This window comes from Suricata suricatta, chromosome 8 (assembly GCF_006229205.1).
Source record: "Suricata suricatta isolate VVHF042 chromosome 8, meerkat_22Aug2017_6uvM2_HiC, whole genome shotgun sequence".
Classification (NCBI taxonomy): domain Eukaryota; kingdom Metazoa; phylum Chordata; class Mammalia; order Carnivora; family Herpestidae; genus Suricata; species Suricata suricatta.
The window spans coordinates 73656565-73673925 of NC_043707.1; the positions used below are offsets into that span (position 1 = coordinate 73656565).

Below are 17361 nucleotides of genomic sequence, written 5' to 3' on the forward strand. Positions count from 1 at the left end.
TTTCAAGTCCTCTAGTGGATGCCTGAAAATGGAGATAGTACTGCATCCTATAGATATTCTGTTTTCTCTTATACATATATACATACCTCTGGTAAAGTTGAATTTATAAGTTAGGCACAGTAGAGGATTAACAACAATAACTAACAATGAAATAGAATAATTATAACTATATTGTAATAAAAGTTATATGAATATGGTTTCTTTCTCTCTCAAAATACCATTTTACTGAACTCACCCTTCTTCTTGTGGTGACATGAGATGATAAAATGCCAAATGATGAGATGAAGTGAGGAATGATGTAGGCTTGTGATACAGTGTTAGGCTACTCTTGAACTTCTGAGAATACGTCAGAAGGAGGCTCATCCGCTTCCAGACAGTGGTTACCTTGGGCAACTCAAACTGTGGGAAGCGGAACTACAGACAAGGTGAGACTACAGATGTAGAATTATTTTATGTAGAATATGTGGAAACAAGGTATAAAAAAATTGTTGGATTATACTATGTCAGCCATTTATTTGACCATCTGTTTGAACCCCATGCTATTGCTTTTTAAAGTCAAAAACTGCATCCAAGAAAACAAAAGGAAACCCAGAATATGGGTCAGCTGTGGAGTGTAGAATTAGATATTATAAAAAGTTACCTATTTATAAGGTCAAACACTTGACTAATTTACATCTAGATTACTCAGATCTATGCTTCTTTTGGCTGGGGTGATAGTGATCATTGGAAGGCTCTGTCATCTGTCTCCTGGGGAGCAGACATAAGACAAATCAGAAGTGAAAGAGATTTATAAGAGAAAACACCCAAGAAAGAGAAAAGGGTAAGAGAGTTCAAGTAGATAGGAAGGGCCTCAGACTGCAGTACAGGTCTGACCACTGTGAGTGGGAAGCAGGAGGCTTGGAAGGTAAAACCTCAGACTAGCGAGGTTCTGAGAAAGCCTTGTAGGGCTGGTGGGGAGCCAGAGCAAGCACAGCCTGCTAGGCAGGAATAACCCCTCCCGGTGTCCCAGCCACGCTCCATCCTTGGGTTGGGGGCAGTCAGAGGACAGCATGCTGGAATGTTGCAGTGGATCCTGAATAGGGAGGCTAGCTCCCTCTTAGAAGCAGGTTGATTCAAACGGCACGTCTCCATGGCTGCCACAAAGCCTGTGTGTGATATGATTTCATTTGACAAACATTGGTTGTCATTTTGTACGATTACTGTGCTAGGCACTACTTGGGATTTTGAATTGTTCATTCATTTCATTATTTGCTCATTTTAACATGCATTCAACAATCTTAATTGATGGACTATCATGTCCCATGATATATATATGTCCCATATATTAGGTGTGGAATGCATAATTTAAATCTCTTAATTTTATTTAGGGACCATTATTGGCATATGTAGCTCACTTTTTCTGTTCCAGGATCAAAGCATTTGCTGATCGCTCATTAAAATGTTATAAAACTCTAAGATTAGAATCCACACACACAAACTCTTTCATGTGCCTTATTTCAAATTTTCCTTAATGGATGTAAGCTTTAAAGGTCAAGGATGAAGGAATTAAATACTGAAAAGAATCCTCACCAGGTGAAAGTGGAAACAGCTAATCTTATTTAATATCATGTTGTGGTAACTCCACACTTGCATAATATAACTTTCTGCCAAGAATGCAGCTGCTTTCTATAATTTGTAAGGAATAAATGTGAAGTATGAAAATACTGCAGTGCTGGTGGGCTGTGAAGAATGCGAAATTTGCTGAGAAGCTTTTCCTGTGATGTGATACCTAGGCATAAACCTAAGATTGGAGGATGAAGAGAAATAAGTAGTGATATTAAGGTTAGACCATGTTTGCATTTATTTGGGGGTTCTTAGAGATACTTGTTTACCAAGTATTTCTTCACTACATAGCAATTTCTTTTTAATACCTACTGTAGCTGCTTCTGTATGCATTTTGATGTTCTTATTTCCCTTCTCTTTTCTATTTGGGCCAACATAGATGCTGCACAGAGCTGTTCGTGTTGCATCAGCAAAAGCGCCTTTCCCCGATAGCCGTAGCTGCTGCATGCATCATTAGTACAGCATGTAGTGATTTTAATGTTATTTCTAAACCTCCTTCACCTCATGCCATTATTTTAATTTAGAACCAACTGTTCAGCCATATGGAGCAGTTTGTCATTCAACATCTGTATGTTCCTGCAAAATATGAATTTGTGTGTCTTATGCCTTCAAATGTGCTATATTTCATATGGAAGAGACAGATCTTTTCATTTTATTAATGTTTTCATTGACCGAATCTCCCATTTATTTTTTCCCTTGGAGAGCTTAATGTTAGATCAGGATGCTTATGAAAGTCACAATGTCAGGAAATGGATACCTGTATTCTATAATTTAGCCTCACTTGAGTCCACAGATAAACACAAAGGGCAACTTGCTGACCATTTGTTTTTGTGTTTCACAAATTATTCATCTGCCATCCATTTTGTTCTAACCCCAAAGCACCCAGATATCCAAAACAGCATTACAGATAGAGCTAGCACTAATTTTCTTCTTTCTAGTCTGATTTCTTGCCTGTCTGTTCTCTGCCTTCCTAACATTATTCAGTGGATGTTTTGCTCACGGTACAGTCACTGTCTCCCCATCTGTAGAGCCTCTTAAGCAGACTAGGCCCTTCGCCATGGCCCTGACGGAGCAGGTGCCTGGGCAGCCTTGTTTATGTATAGTAACCCCACCCATTTTACCAAGTATCACTTGATTAGAGGCAGATCTCAATCTAAGAAGTAACAATTTGATTCTCTTCTAAGGTTTGCTGTTCACACCTGGATAGATCAAATTAGTTGTGAGGCAGTGTTGGGTAGTACTTTCAACTGAGGGGTGCTTCTGGGTATAGATCTGCTATAGAACTGTCCATTTACTAGCTGTATAATCTTGGAGAAGTTACTTACCTGGTACATACTAGAGTTTTCTCAACCATGAAATGAGATCCAGAAATGTTTTCAGAATGAAAAAATTTTCAGGGTACCTGGGTGGCTCAGTAGGTTAAGCTCTGACTTTTGATACTGGCTCAGGTCATGGTCTTGCGATCGTTGAGATTGAGCCCTGCTTGGGACTCTCTCTCTCCCTCTCTCTCTGCCCCTTCCCCACTGGTGCTCACTTGCTCTCTCTTCTCTCTCTCTCTCTCAAAACAAATAAACTAAAAAAAAAAGGAAGAAATTTTCATAACCATTAGGCAGCAAGACCTAACCTACTTGAATTCATTTGATGAGAATGACTTGACAGGAGGGTATGTGTTCTTTTTGTCTTGTCTCTTGGTTTGAATAGTCATATGTTTTCCTGCAGAAATAGCAATATTTATGATTATGGAATTAAGCTTCAAGATTTTTTGGAAAGGGATTGTGAATCAGTTTGTACCTACCTTGTGTTTTTGTTCTGTGTAAAATTGTTTAGAACAGGAATGCCTGGGTGGCTCAGTTGGTTAAGCGTTGGACTTGAGCTCATGTCATGATCTCATGGTTTGTGAGTTCAGGCCCCGCATCAGGTTCTCTGCTGACAGCGTGGAGCCCGGAGCCTGCTTTGGATTCTGTGTCTCCTTCTCTCTCTGCACCTCTTCCAGTCTCTCTCTCTCTCTCTCTCTCTCTCTCTCTTTCTCTCTCAAAAATAAATAAACATTAAGAAAAATGTTCAGAACAGTCTCTGGTCCACAATGAGGTCCATAGGAAGCCCTTGAAAAAGTGTAAGCTCTGCTTTTTACCTTGTCTGCATAGGTTTCACTTTGCTGCAAGGGACAGTTTCACTAAGATAAACACCTGCTGAATGCTGGACCTGTCTTGAGCCTTGGGGACATGATAAGTTTTTTACCAAGATGGGCATAATACTTCCCTTTATATGGGTGACAGTCTATATTAATTAAACAGGAAATTAAAATAAAGCAAGGTAATTATTAATAGAGGAGGAACTGGGGGTTAAGGGGTCGTAGTTTAGTGGCAGGTAAAGGTCTCCCTGAGTAGGTTCACCAGGTGAATAGACAGGGGAAGAGTGTTCCGAGCAGAGGAAAGGAGTGTATATGAGGGAAGGCTCAGAGGGAAGATGAGAGGATTTCGGTCCTTGTCCGCTCGGTTTACATGCCCTTGTTCCTTCCAAATTATAGGTCTCTCTAACCTACTCCTTTTCCTAGAAGCAGGGAGCTTGCTTCTTTAAAATTGAGGGCAGGGGCACCTGGGTGGCTCAGTCAATTCTTGATTTCAGCTCAGGTCATGATCCCATGGTTTGTGGGTTTGAGCCCCACATCAGGTTCTGTACTGACATCATAGAGCCTGCTTGGGATTCTCTGTCTCCCCCTCTCTCTACTCGTCCCCCACTCACCCTTTCTCTCTCTCTCAAAATATACAAATAAGCATTAAAATAAAATAAAATATAAAATAAAATAAAACTGGGGGCAAAGAGAAGCAAAGTAGAATGTATGTTCCCAGTGGGCTGCTCAGGAAAAGGAGGAGCAAGTTTCTGGCTGCCTAGGCCATGCTAGCCTCATGACTCTGGGAAATCACTCAGGCAGAGATGCGTGGTGTGGTGCAAGAGGCCTCGCAAATTTATTCATCGCTCCATGTTGGAAGAGACATTAGGAGCAGAGCAGAAGCGTTCACCACCCCTAACTCCCTGGCCGCTTTCAGAAGTGGTTTTCAGTCATGTGTGGGCTAGGAGATTAGATCATCAGGGTTTTAAAGTTCCCTCTAAACTAAGATTAAAACATGTACAGAGCAGTGGGAAAGAGTCTCCACTAAATAACGCACTTAATATAGTGCTTAGCATAGAGCAGGCAGGCTCTTCTCTTTGGTTCTTATGCATCATATGCATTTTACCATAAAATGTATTCAAAAAGAAAGAAAGAACCTATAATCTCAAATGGTTTAAAGTTGAATAGCTATTTAGTAATAGAACACGAAATTAATGTTAGCATCGGTACTTTTAAAATTTGTCCCGTATTATGATTTTTGGCCTGTTACTACTCACTAATACATAGAAAGTAAAAAGAAAAATTTACTTAAATCTGTCATTTACTGCTAGCGTGGATTCTTCTGTCACATCAGTCACGAGTACTGCCTTATACATTAAAAAAATATAGAGCTTGGGGTGCCTGCTGGCTCAGTTGGTTAAGCATCTGCTTTCAGCTCCAGTCATCATCTTGTGTTTGTGAGTTCGAGACTCACATCCGTCTCTCATCTGTCAGTGTGGAGTCTGCTTTGGATTCTCTGTCTCCCTCCTTCTGCCCTCCCCTGCTTGCTCTCTCTCTCTCAAAAATAAACATTAAAAAATATACATGTGAGTTAAACTAATAGCTTAAATGAAAATTATAAAAAATAAAAAGAATTAATACACATATCAGTATTATTATGAATAATTCATATTAAAAATTGTTAATACTTCTTAATTATTTATCATTTGTTATCTGTAATAACAAGCTTTTCCAGGACAATGTTTTCCGAAGCAGCGTTATTGCGGACTGTGGTCTCTCTCCCTTCATCTTTCTACATGCCCCCAACCTGCAGTACTGTTTCCACGTCACGGTGAACCGGAAGGGGAGGAATGAGGCTCACACAATCCATCATGAGAAGCTGGACTTGATATTCTTCTCTAATAAAGTGTTATTTTGAAAATTTTTTTTACTAAATTGATTTTAAACAGATGTTTATTCTACATTTGCCTTATCAGAGAGAACTAGTATCACTTCTTTAAATATGGTTGTTTAAAAAATTTTTTTTAATGTTTTATTTATTTTTGAGAGAAAAAGAGAGACAGCGTGAGTAGGGGAGGGTCAGAGAGAGAGGGAGACACAGAATCTGAAGACAAGCTCTAGGCTCTGAGCTAGCTGTCAGCACAGAGCCCGATGCTGGGCTCTAACCCATGAACCATGAGATCATGACCTGAGCCAAAGCTGGACGCTTAACCGACTGAGCCACCCAGGTGCCCCTAATATGGTTGTTTTAAAGAGAAGCAAATTAAATTCTTCCTCCTTTATCTGCTTCCAGTTCTCTGTACGTTTGTACCAATTGAGAGAAATCTGTCTTCCTTCAGTATTGATGTTTGAAAGCTTCTTTCTCTTCTCACCACTCACTCACTCACATACTCATAGGCAGTTCCATCAATTAAAATAAAAAAGTTAAAAAGTCTTGAATAACTGTTATTTGTTGGTGCTTACTTTTTTTTTTAAAGACTTTTTATTGGAAACATCGCATTGTATGAGTATTAAATAGATGTGAATTGTACAAAGTCGATTTGGGGGTTTACAAGTTTTCTTAGAACCTCTAGAATTTCAGTTGTCCCAAATTAGATTAATCATAGTCCTTATTTCACGATACTTTCTCAATATTGGTCTGTATATGGCCTGCTTTTATTTAGTGTTTTTAAGGTTACTGTCCCATTTGGGACGCCGTACATCTGAAACAAAACATACGCTGCTGGCAATCCCCTGTTATTTAACCAAATGACTCTACTCCATTCCCCTGGACCTCTCCCCCTATCTCAGGGAGCCATTTTTTGAATTTAGAATGCATTAGTTCTTTATTTTCTTTCTTTATAAATTCTTACTATGTCTATAATTATTCCCCTTAAGTATTTTTAATATTTAGTATATAATCTCAGGTTTGCATTTTTTAAAATGTACTATTATATTACAAGATGCTCTGTGTTTTGCGTGTTGTATTTCATTCATTTTGATTACTGTACAACTCATGGGAATGAGTATATCAGTTTATTTTCTCACTGAAGGACTGTCAGTATGTTCCCAGGTGTTTACAATTGTGAATAGCTATTAGAACATTCTTGTACATGGCTCGTGTTTTTAACACCTGAGAGAGTTTCTCTTAGGAATAAAATCGCTGCGTTATAGGGTATATGAATTTTTAACTTTAGGAGATAGTGCCAAGCCGTTTTTGAGTGACTGCACCAGTCGCCACTCCTGCCAACAGTGTCTAAGAGACCCTGCACCTCCCTGTCTCTCCAGCACTTGGCATTGTCAGACTTCTAATTTTTGTCAGTTAAATGGACATGAAGTGATACTTACGGTTTTCATTTTTATGCCTTACATTTATTGGGCAAATTTATTCCCTCTTTTGGAAATTCTAGTTCATGTATTTTTGTCCATTTTTTCCTAAGTTGGTTGTGTTTATGTTAACAATTTCTTAGGCATTCATTATGTATTTCTGATATTAATCTTTTGTTGGTGGTATATATTTTAAATATATTTTCCCAGTTTCTAACTTGACCTTTTATTTTCTTTAAAGTAATTTTTGATGGCCAGAAGTTCTTAATTTTAATATAACCAATCTATTAATCTTTTATGGCCCATACTTTTTTGTGACTTAAAGTCATCTTTTTTTAGTCTAAGGACTAAAAGATATTCAACAATACTTTTCACCAACATGGTTTATTTTTAATTGTTTTTTATTTTTTTAACTTTAAATTTTTTTTTAATTTAATTTTATTATTTTCTTAGTATAATTTATTGTCAAATTGGCTAACATACTGTGTATTAAGTGTGCTCTTGGTTTTTGTGGTAGATTTCCAAAGTTCATCGCTTACATATAACACTCAGTGCTCATCCCAACAAGTGTCCTCCTCAATGCCCATCACCCACCTCCTCCTCCCCACCCTCTCCCCCATCCACTCTCAGGTTATTCTCTGTATTTAAGAGTCTCTTGTGATTTGCCTCCCTCCCTCTCTGTAACTATTTTTTCCCCTTCCCTTCCCCCATGGTCTTCTGTTAAGCTTCTCAAGATCCACATATGAGTGAAAACATATATCTGTTCTTCTCTGACTTATTTCACTCTGCATAGTACCTTCCAGTTCCATCCGCGTTGCTGCAAATGGCATGCTTTCATTCTTTCTTAATGGTTTATTTTTTAAACTTAAGACACAAATCCCTCTAGAGTTGATATTTTAAATTGAGTGAGTGAGGTTTCAACTTGATTTTTTTAAGTAAAGCTTACTATTTTTCAATCTCCATTTATTGATTTTATTTGGATTTAACTTAAGTCTTAACTTCAAACTTAATCTCTTCTTACTCCCATGGTGTGACTTGCCACCTATCATACACCAAAGTTACATAAATGCATGGGATTTTTACTCTGTGCTGTTCAGTGAATCAGTGTAGTCGTGTGTGTGTGTGTGTGTGTGTGTGTGTGTGTGTGTATTTATATTTGAATTACATACATTCATCTTTGAATTTCAGACACACACACACTTAGATTTTGAAATAACTTTGGTTTTTCACTAGGTTTTGGACATAGTAAAAACAAGTATTCGTACAATTCTTCCACGCATCTGGAAGGTCCCTGACGTCGAGGAAGTAAATTTATATCGGATTTTCAACAGGGTTTTTAATCGCTTACTGTGGAGTCATGGTCAAGGACTGTGGAACTGTTTCTGTGATTCAGGGTAAGTTCTAAATTATTGTTTATTATTATTAGTTTTAATATTTTACTATTTAGTTATAGGAAGGTCAGTAAAATGGTAGAATTTCTATAATGATCTCTTAAAATATGGATTTTTTTTACTGCATATAATTTTTTTGTACTCAATTATAATTTATAGCAGTTAAACTGATTTAGATGAGATGATGAATATGAACGCAACACCTAACTAATTTGAATTTAATGAAGAGAAAGCAGTCTTAATTAATGAAAAATCTCAATTACAAATCAATATCCTTAAGTTTCTTCCGCTCTTTCCTTCATACACCAGACTTCCAGAATCCAGCTGCTCCTCCTCTGCAGAATTTCAGTCCCGCCAAAGCTGTTGAGACTCACTGTCACTTTAGCCTTGAAATGTCTAACACAGCATGCCGTACCTCCCTCTCAGTCAGAAATGGCTACCTCTCTGGCCGTCCCTTAATCTCTTTGTTATGCAGGTTTGGTATCTGCCGTTTCTGTATCTCCCTTCTCCTTCACAGCCTTTATTCAATTGTTTGCTAAGTCCTGTTAGTTCTTCTGTCACATTCCCATCGGGGCTATTTTCTTTTTCATTGTTCTTAGCAATTGTTAAGTACTTATTACTGTGTTGAATACTTTTGGAGATAGAGTCGAATTCCACACACATCCCACCCTTAAGACTGTTAAAAATGATAATAGCTAAAGGTACACTACTTACTGTGTGCCAGGCATTGCTCTAAGCACTTCATGTATAATGGGTGATTTAATCCTCATAACAGGTGTTATGACTTATCTCCATTTTATAGACAAGGAAACTGAGGCACAGGTAGGTGCTGAGGACCTAGTGCAACTGGGATTTGGACTCAGGGAGCCTGGCCCCAGAATTTATGGTCTTAACGAGTAAGCTCTATTGCCTCTTGTAGAACAAAAGAAGAGATACAGAAAAGCAATGGTTATAAAAGAGACATAAAGTATTTCTAGCCTTTTTCTAGAAAGGCCAGGTAAAATTAATAGATTTCTAGGCCTTTTTGCCTCTAGTTTTTTGTTTCCCATACCCATCCTACTGTCGGGTCATTTCCTAAAATCTGTAGTGATTTCCCTTATTTATCATTAAAGTCTAGTGTTCTTATCTAGAGACAACACTCTCTAATATGCTGGTTCTTTCTTATTTCTCTAGTCTTCTTTCTCATTACTCTTCTACTTAAAGCTTGTTCCAGAAAAAAATAAGTTCATTATTTTTAAACTATCTTTAAAATGTATTCTTTTCTTCATCAGAGCTTTTGATGTCCTTGAGTATCTGACTGGGCTGCTTTCCACAACCCACCCCTCCAGTTCCCTTTGCATTATTTAAATCCAGTGTAAAGACTCAGCCAGTACCTCCTTTTTAGTAAAATCTTAGCAGACTATTGTAGGCTGAAATGATATCCGAATGTCCTCCATTTAAAGATTCTGGTCATCTAGTACTGATTCATTCAGACCATTTGCAGACTTACTCTCAGTTTCCTCAGTAGCCATTCACCAACAGGATGAATTTCTAAGGTGCTCTGGGTTGTGGTAAAATCTAAGAGTATTCTTAGCTATAAATTATTTCTACAGAGAGTTAAGTGGAATATTTGAATTATACTCCATGGGCCGTTAGTTGTTGGATCTCTGTAGAAGTTCTCTCAATCTAGACTCACAATTGGAATGTTGTTGTTGTTGTTGTTGTTGTTTTCTGTTTGTTGATCCATTGGTTGGAATGCTATATATGAATCCTAGCTTTTCTTCACAGGGAAAGCAGTCAGACAGTCTGCCACTGAAATTGGTGCTGGGAGCTTTGAGTTCAGGAGATAATCTCCAACTCCAGCCTCTAAAGATCCCATGAGGTGGCTCTTCTTTGCCTCTAGGGCTCCTCTTCCCTCAACTATTTTGGTGAAATATTAATTGATTCAGAATCTTTTTCTCTTGTTCCTTGGACAATACTCCCCTTAAATTTCTCTGGTGGTATCTATTACTATTGGTATCAATGATGAGAGTCAATAACATTTAGTGAGGACTTACTAACAGACTGACACGGTTTTACATATTAAATAGTCTTATAATTGCTAACTTGGTATTTTGAGTAAACTATGATTATTATTCTCATTGAATAGATGAGGAAATGAAAGAAAGCATAGAGAGAGCATATAATTTACCCAAGTTCTTAGAGTAACTCGGTGAGCGTGGACTTAAACCCAGGTTGTCTCAATAAAAGCTCCAGCCCTTCACTGTGTGTTTTACTGATTCCCTTCAAAGCAGCTTCCCAGTGGTCACCAAGCTTGCTTGGTAGCACCTGCCCCAGCCTTAGCTGGAGCCTCAGCCTCCTCACAGGTGGGCAAGTGGAGCGGGAGTAGCTCTGAGCCCAATATGACCTCCACACTCCACTCATTTCTTTAAAACTTGGGCGGTATGTAGAGGTGAGCTTAACACTGGATTTTATTTTGCAGCCTTACGAATGGGTTTCTTAGGCCTCCTCAATTTCATGAAGTCACATAGCATTGCGTGTGTTTGATTCACAGGTTAGACCCAAATTAGTTCCAGTAATCCTTTGAGTCATGTTTAGTCAATGCATACTCCTTTAACATTTGGCCTAACAGCCTAGTAGTCAAGATATAAATCTACTCTGAACTCTGTTCTAAGGGAATGCTTTTAATAAAAAGCACAACTGTCATTCATAGTTAGGTGTAAAATCTTGGGAGAACATAATTAAAATAACTGGGCCACCTTGATTCTTTAAAATAATTTTTTTAATGTTTTTTATTTATTTTTGAGAGACAGAGAGAGTGCGAGCAGGGAAGGGTCAGAGAGAGAGGGAGACACAGAATCTGAAGCAGGCTCCAGGCTCTGAGCTAGCTGTCAGCACAGAGCCTGATGTGGGGCTCGACCTCACCAACTGTGAGATCATGACCTGAGCTGAAGCCAGACGCTTAACTGCCTGAGCCAGCCAGGCGCCCCTGGGCCACTTTGATTCTTGCCTCTGCCTGTCAATACCCCAATAACAAAACTAAATAAATAAACCACTCCCTGTCCACATCCAGAGACATGAAAGAATATTGTAGGAAACTTTGTGGCAGGTTTCCCTAGAGTTGGCCCAGAAGTTTTACTAATACACCAAATAGAAAACACCCTTATCCCTCTTTCTTATTTTTCCAGGCCGCTGAAGCCCATGCTCAGTGACCCTGTTGTTACATGGAACCTTCTCTTGTTATCATTTGATGCCCCACATTCTGAATGTGTTCTCTGTAAGGGAATAGCTCTTAGAATTTTCATGAATAAAATTTTCCACCATATTTTGCTGGGATAGAGGAAGTCTAGGTGCTGTGGACTCAAACTCAGGTCTGAGAGCTCAGGAAAGGTAGCCAAAGGATGTAACATTTCAGCTGAGACTTGTAGGAAGAGGAAGAATAGTTTTCCAGGTAAAACAAAGAAGAGGAGGCAGGGAGTGGTATGGAAGAAGAAACGTATTGTTTGGAAAAGCCCTTTCTCCACTCCAAAACCATGATATATATATATCTCAAAGAAAGAGAATCTGTTTGGACTCATTAACCAAAGGCATTTTCTAGTGGAAGTTTGTCATGGAAAAGCTTTCCTCTTAGAATCTTTGGGCAAGAAGAAATATTAGGAATATTCTAAGCAGTCTGCTTTCAGGCTGAATTATATGCCTATGTAAAAATACATGCATAACATATAGACTAAAAATGACATGAACCTTCCTGTTCTCATGTTACTTTCAATTGGATGTGTTGTGGTTAGTACTTTTCAGCTCAGTTGCTGCTGTTTATCCAATTAGTATAGGTCAGTTTTTGTTTGTTTTGTTTTGTTTTTATTTTCCTTTCTCCTTTCTGCTACTTAAGTTTGGTCCACTCAGTCATCCATTCAGACTTCTGCTAGAGAATGAGAAAAAAAATGAATCAGTTTTACTTTGTAGATAACTGCTTTAAGTGTTTTGATGAGAAAGTTGGTGAAAAATATTGGATTGCTGGATTATAAGAGGCTTTTCAAGTCCTGGATTTCATTAATACTTCCCCTTTATTGCCAGAGGTATTCAGTATTCTGTATTTTATTGTTATATTAAAAATTGTTGGTTAAAGATGTTTTCTGTTATATATCTCTGAGCATTAGGAAGTACCAAACAAATTTTTAACCACTTAATTTTTCTTTTTGAATTTATGGATTTTGGCCCTTCTGTTTTTTGGAATTTAAATTCAGAAAGAAGGAAGATGAGACTTTGGGTTCTTTTATAAAGGAACTGGTATTATAAATTATTTTTACATCCTTTCATCTTCTTATTTCTATATGTCTCTATATGCCCGGTAGTGGGTAGGAGGTGGGGACATAGTTCTAACATATTCAGTTTGAAAGATAAGTTTCCTTTGTGGAGAGGAAGTTAGCCTCGTACCAAATAAAGCAATTCCTATTCATTTTCTTTTTTTCTTTATGAACAGTGATGTGATGACACTTAAATATGAATTAATAGAGTAGAATGTGGTCTTTGGCCTGTGGTGGTAAACATACACATCAAAAATTGGTAAAAGACTTTGGTCCACATGTTTATTTTAAATATTTAAGGAAGACTGAGAGATTGAGAAGCCAGAGCTGGTCATATTATAGTTCATATAATGTTCAGAATGTTCCACCAAATTAGAGTGTTCTCAAAGAAGCTCTTTTATCTATCTTCCATTTTATTCTTTTCTTACCTCTCTATACTCCAAGTCAAGAAAAGAAAAATTGCCACGATATGTGTAACTTGATAGAGAATCTAATCAAATGGCTCCAAAGGATCAAAATAAAAATATTTCCAAATTAACAGGAGAGGATGTAGCAATGCTCAGAATTTCAGTGTAGAGAAAAGTTCTAAGCAGTCATAAGATGGGATGTTTTCCTAAATGTATTTGTATTTATATGAAATTTGTATTTCTCTGGGCCTAAACATGTAGGGCTTTGAAATTAAGACATATTGATTATAAACACATTCCTTTTAATTAATCGATATTCTCCAATATTTTTCTTGACCAGATTAGGTTAGGTTGTTTACACACATACACAGGCATATAAGGATATATACAAATGTATTTGTGTTTTGTCTAGTTTTTCTTATATTTAGTAATAAAACTTATTTTTAAAGTTAATTTACCTAACATATTACTGCTTCTTGATTGTAAATAACTTTCTTAAAATAATAAAAACAGTATTACATTTAGTCCTGAACATCTTAGAATATGGAAGAAAATGTATTCCTTTCAGTCTATTCATTTGAATCTCATTCCTTTTAAGAAAATCTGTCATTAACTGATGACATGCTGTCTTTTGAGGACCACGTTTCTCCTGAAAAAATAAGCAGTAGCCTTTCTACTAAAAAATACCTTTCTGAGTTTCTAAAGCATTTAAAAAAAATTTCAAAGATATCAAATATCCACAGAAGATTGAAAATGGAGTCTTTGAATTTCCCACTGGGAAGGACATTTCTTCAGAAAAATATTTTCCTTAATATTTTTTCTTTCTGAAAATCTACTCTTTTCTTTCTCTGAGGATTAAGTGAATTGGTTTATGTAAAGTGAGATTTGAACCATTACCAAGTCTCAAAAATACTTCCCCCTTGAGACTTAAAAAGTTTTATTTACACTAAGGAAATAAGTCTCTCTCTCTCTCTCCCTCCCTCTGTGTGGTGATGGGTTTGGTTGATGAGGTGTTTCCTGATTGGAAGCATCACAGTAAATTTAGGAATTATAAGTACGTTTATACATATTTGTGTCCCTGTGTGTGTGTGTGCGCGCACACGCACGCATGCGCGCGCGCGCGCACACACACACACACACACACACACACACACACACCTTTAAGTTTACCAAGGAAGTGTGTACTACTACCTGCGTTGGTATAAGCTGAGTGCACTGAAGGAGAAAGGACACTACACTTGAGATTGCAATCAGGCAGTATTCACTGAGATAACATCACTTCTACAATATAGAAACTGTGCTCTAGAAGTATCATCGATATAATTCCATCTGAAAGGGTTTTGAAAGGAATGGTCATAGTCCAAGGATTAATTTACATGCTCCTAGCACAGAGACCACAAATGAAATTACAGCATATTTTAATTCTTTTGTGAGATCATTATTTTTTCTATTTTTTTCTTTTCTTTTTCCCCCTTTAAAAAAATTTAAATTTTAGTTAGCATACAGTGCAATATTGGTTTCAGGAGTAGAATGCAGTAATTCATCATTTACATACAACATCTAATGCTCATCACAAGTGCCCTCTTTAGTATCCAATCACCTTTCTAGCTCATGCCCCACCTATCTCCCTCCATCAACACATAGTTTGTTTTCTGTCATTAAGAATCTCTTATGGTTTGTTTCCCTCTCTTCTCTTCCTCATCCCCTTCGCATATGTTCATCTGTTTTGTCTCTTAAATTCCACATATGAGTGAAATCATATGGTATTTGTCTTTATCTGATTGGCTTATTTCCTTTAGCATAATGCATTCTAGCTCCATCCATGTCATTGCAAATAGCAAGATGTCATTCATTTTGATATCTGAGTAATATTCCATTATTTATATAATTCCATTATATATATATTCCATTCCAATATATATATTCTATTATATATCCATATCTGAGATATATATATATATACATATATATATATATGCACACATACACACATACACACATACATATATGTATGTATATGTATCACATCTGTATTCATTCATCAGTCGATGGACAATTGGACTCTCTCCATAGTTTGGCTATTGTTGATAATGCTATCAACATTGGAATGCATGTACCCCTTTGAATCTGTATTTTTGTATCTTCTGGGAAAATACCTAATAGTGCAATTGATGGATCCTAGGGTAGTTCTATTTTTAGTTTCTTGAAGAACCTCTGTACTGCCCTCCAGAGTGGCACCAACACTACAAGAGGGTTCCCCTTTCTCTGTATTCTTTCTCACACCTATAGCTTCTTGCGTTCTTGATTTTAGGCATTCTGACAGATGTGAGGTGGTATATAATCATAGTTTTGATTTGTATTTCCCTGATGATGAGTGATATTGGGCATCTTTCCATGTGTCTGTTGGCCATCTGGGTGTCTTCTTTGGAAAAGTGTCTATTCATGTCTTCTGCCCATTTCTTAACTGGGTTATTTGTTTGTTTGGGTGCTGAGTTTGATAAGTTCTTTATAGATTTTGGATACTAATCCTTTATCAGATGTGTTGTTTATAAATACCTTCCCTCATTCTTTAGGCTGTCTTTTAATTTGGTTGATTTTTTTTCCCCTTCACTGTGCAAAAGCTTTTTATCTTAATGAAATCTCAAGTAGTTCATGTTTGCTTTTGTTTCCCTTGCCTTCAGCAGTGTGTCTAGTAAGAAGTCACTGCAGCTGAGATCAAAGGTTGTTGCCTGTTTTCTCCTCTAGGATTTTCATTGTTCCGTGTCTCACATTTATGTCTTTCTCCCATTTTGAATTTAGTTTTGTGCATGGTGTAAGAAAGTGGTCCAGTTTCATTCTTCTGTATGTTGTCATTCAGTTTTCCCAACATTATTTGTTGAAGAGACTGTCTTTTTTCCCACTGGATATTCTTTCCAACTTTGTTGAAGATTAGTTGACAGTATAGTTGTGGGTCCATTTCTGGGTTTTCTATTATATTCCATTGATCTATGTGTCTGTTTTTGTGGCAGTAGCATACCATCTTGATGACTGCAGCTTTGTAATATAGCTTGAAATTTGGAATTGTGATGCCTCAAATTTTGATTTTCTTTTTAAACATTACTTTGGATATTTGGGGTCTTTTCTGGTTCCATACAAATTTTAGGACGTTTGTTCCAGCTCTGTGAAAAATACTGGTAGTATTTTGATAGGAATTGCATTAAGTGGGTAGATTGCTTTGAGTACTATTGACATTTTAACAATTTTGTTCTTCTAGTCCATGAGCATGTAATACTTTCACATTTTTTTGTGTCTTCAATTTCTTTCATGTGTCTTCTGTGGTTTTTAGAGTATAGATCTTTTACCTCTTTAGTTAGGTATATTCCTAGGTATCTATTGTTTTTTGGTGCAATTACAAATGGGATCAATTTCTTGACCTTTTTTTTTCTGCTGCTTTGTTATTGGTGTTGAAAAAATGCAACAGATTTCTTCACATTGATTTTATATCCTGCAACTTTACTGAATTCTTGTATTTGTTCTAGCATTTTTTTGGTGCAGTCTTTCAGGTTTTCTACATAGAGTATCATGTTGTCTGAAAATAGGGAAAGCTTGACTTCTTCCTTGCTGATTTGGATGTCTTTTATTTCTTTTTGTTATGTGATTCCAGTACTGTGTTAAATAGTAATGGTGAGAGTGGACACACTTGTCTTGTTCCTGACTGTAGGAGAAAGACTCTCAGTTTTTCCTCATTGACAATGATGTTAGCTGTGATTATTTTGTATATGGTCTTTATGATGTTGAATTATGTTCCAACTATCCCTACTTTCTTGAGAGTTTTTATCAAGAATGGATGCTGTATTTTGTCAAATGCTTTTTCTGCATCTATTGACAGGATCATATGCTTCTTATCACTCCTTTATTAATGTGGTATATCATGTTCATTGATTTGTGAATATTGAACCAGCCCTGCAGCCCAGGAATAAATCCCACTTGATCTTGGGGAATAATTCTTTTAATGTACTGTTGAATTTGATTTGCTAATATTTTGTTGAGAATTTTTGCATCCGTGTTCATCAGGGATATTGGCCTGTAATTCCTCTTTTTAGTGGGGTCTTTGCTAGTTTTGCAATTAAGATAATACTAGCTTTGTAGAATGAGTTTGGAAGTTTTCTTTCCATTTTTATTTTTTGGAAGAGTTTGAGAAGAATAGGTACTAACTCTTCTTTAAATGGCTGGTAGAAGTCCCCATCCAGCCCTAGGACTCTTGTTTGTTAGGAGATTTTTGA

General features: G+C 36.9%; 1 protein-coding gene across 6 annotated transcripts in view; it reads left to right on the top strand.

Annotated features, from left to right (window-relative positions):
• TTLL7 (tubulin tyrosine ligase like 7) overlaps window positions 1-17361 on the top strand; it is a 92991-nt gene that overhangs the window by 54399 nt on the left and 21231 nt on the right. For all 6 annotated transcript variants that reach the window (XR_003912022.1, XR_003912021.1, XM_029948494.1 and 3 more), the window contains one exon: window positions 8252-8412. Coding sequence is in view for 4 of the 6 variants with exons in the window: in XM_029948494.1 (XP_029804354.1) it covers window positions 8252-8412 (161 nt within the window). In the remaining 2 variants the exon portion in view is untranslated. The remainder of the gene's footprint in view (window positions 1-8251; window positions 8413-17361) is intronic.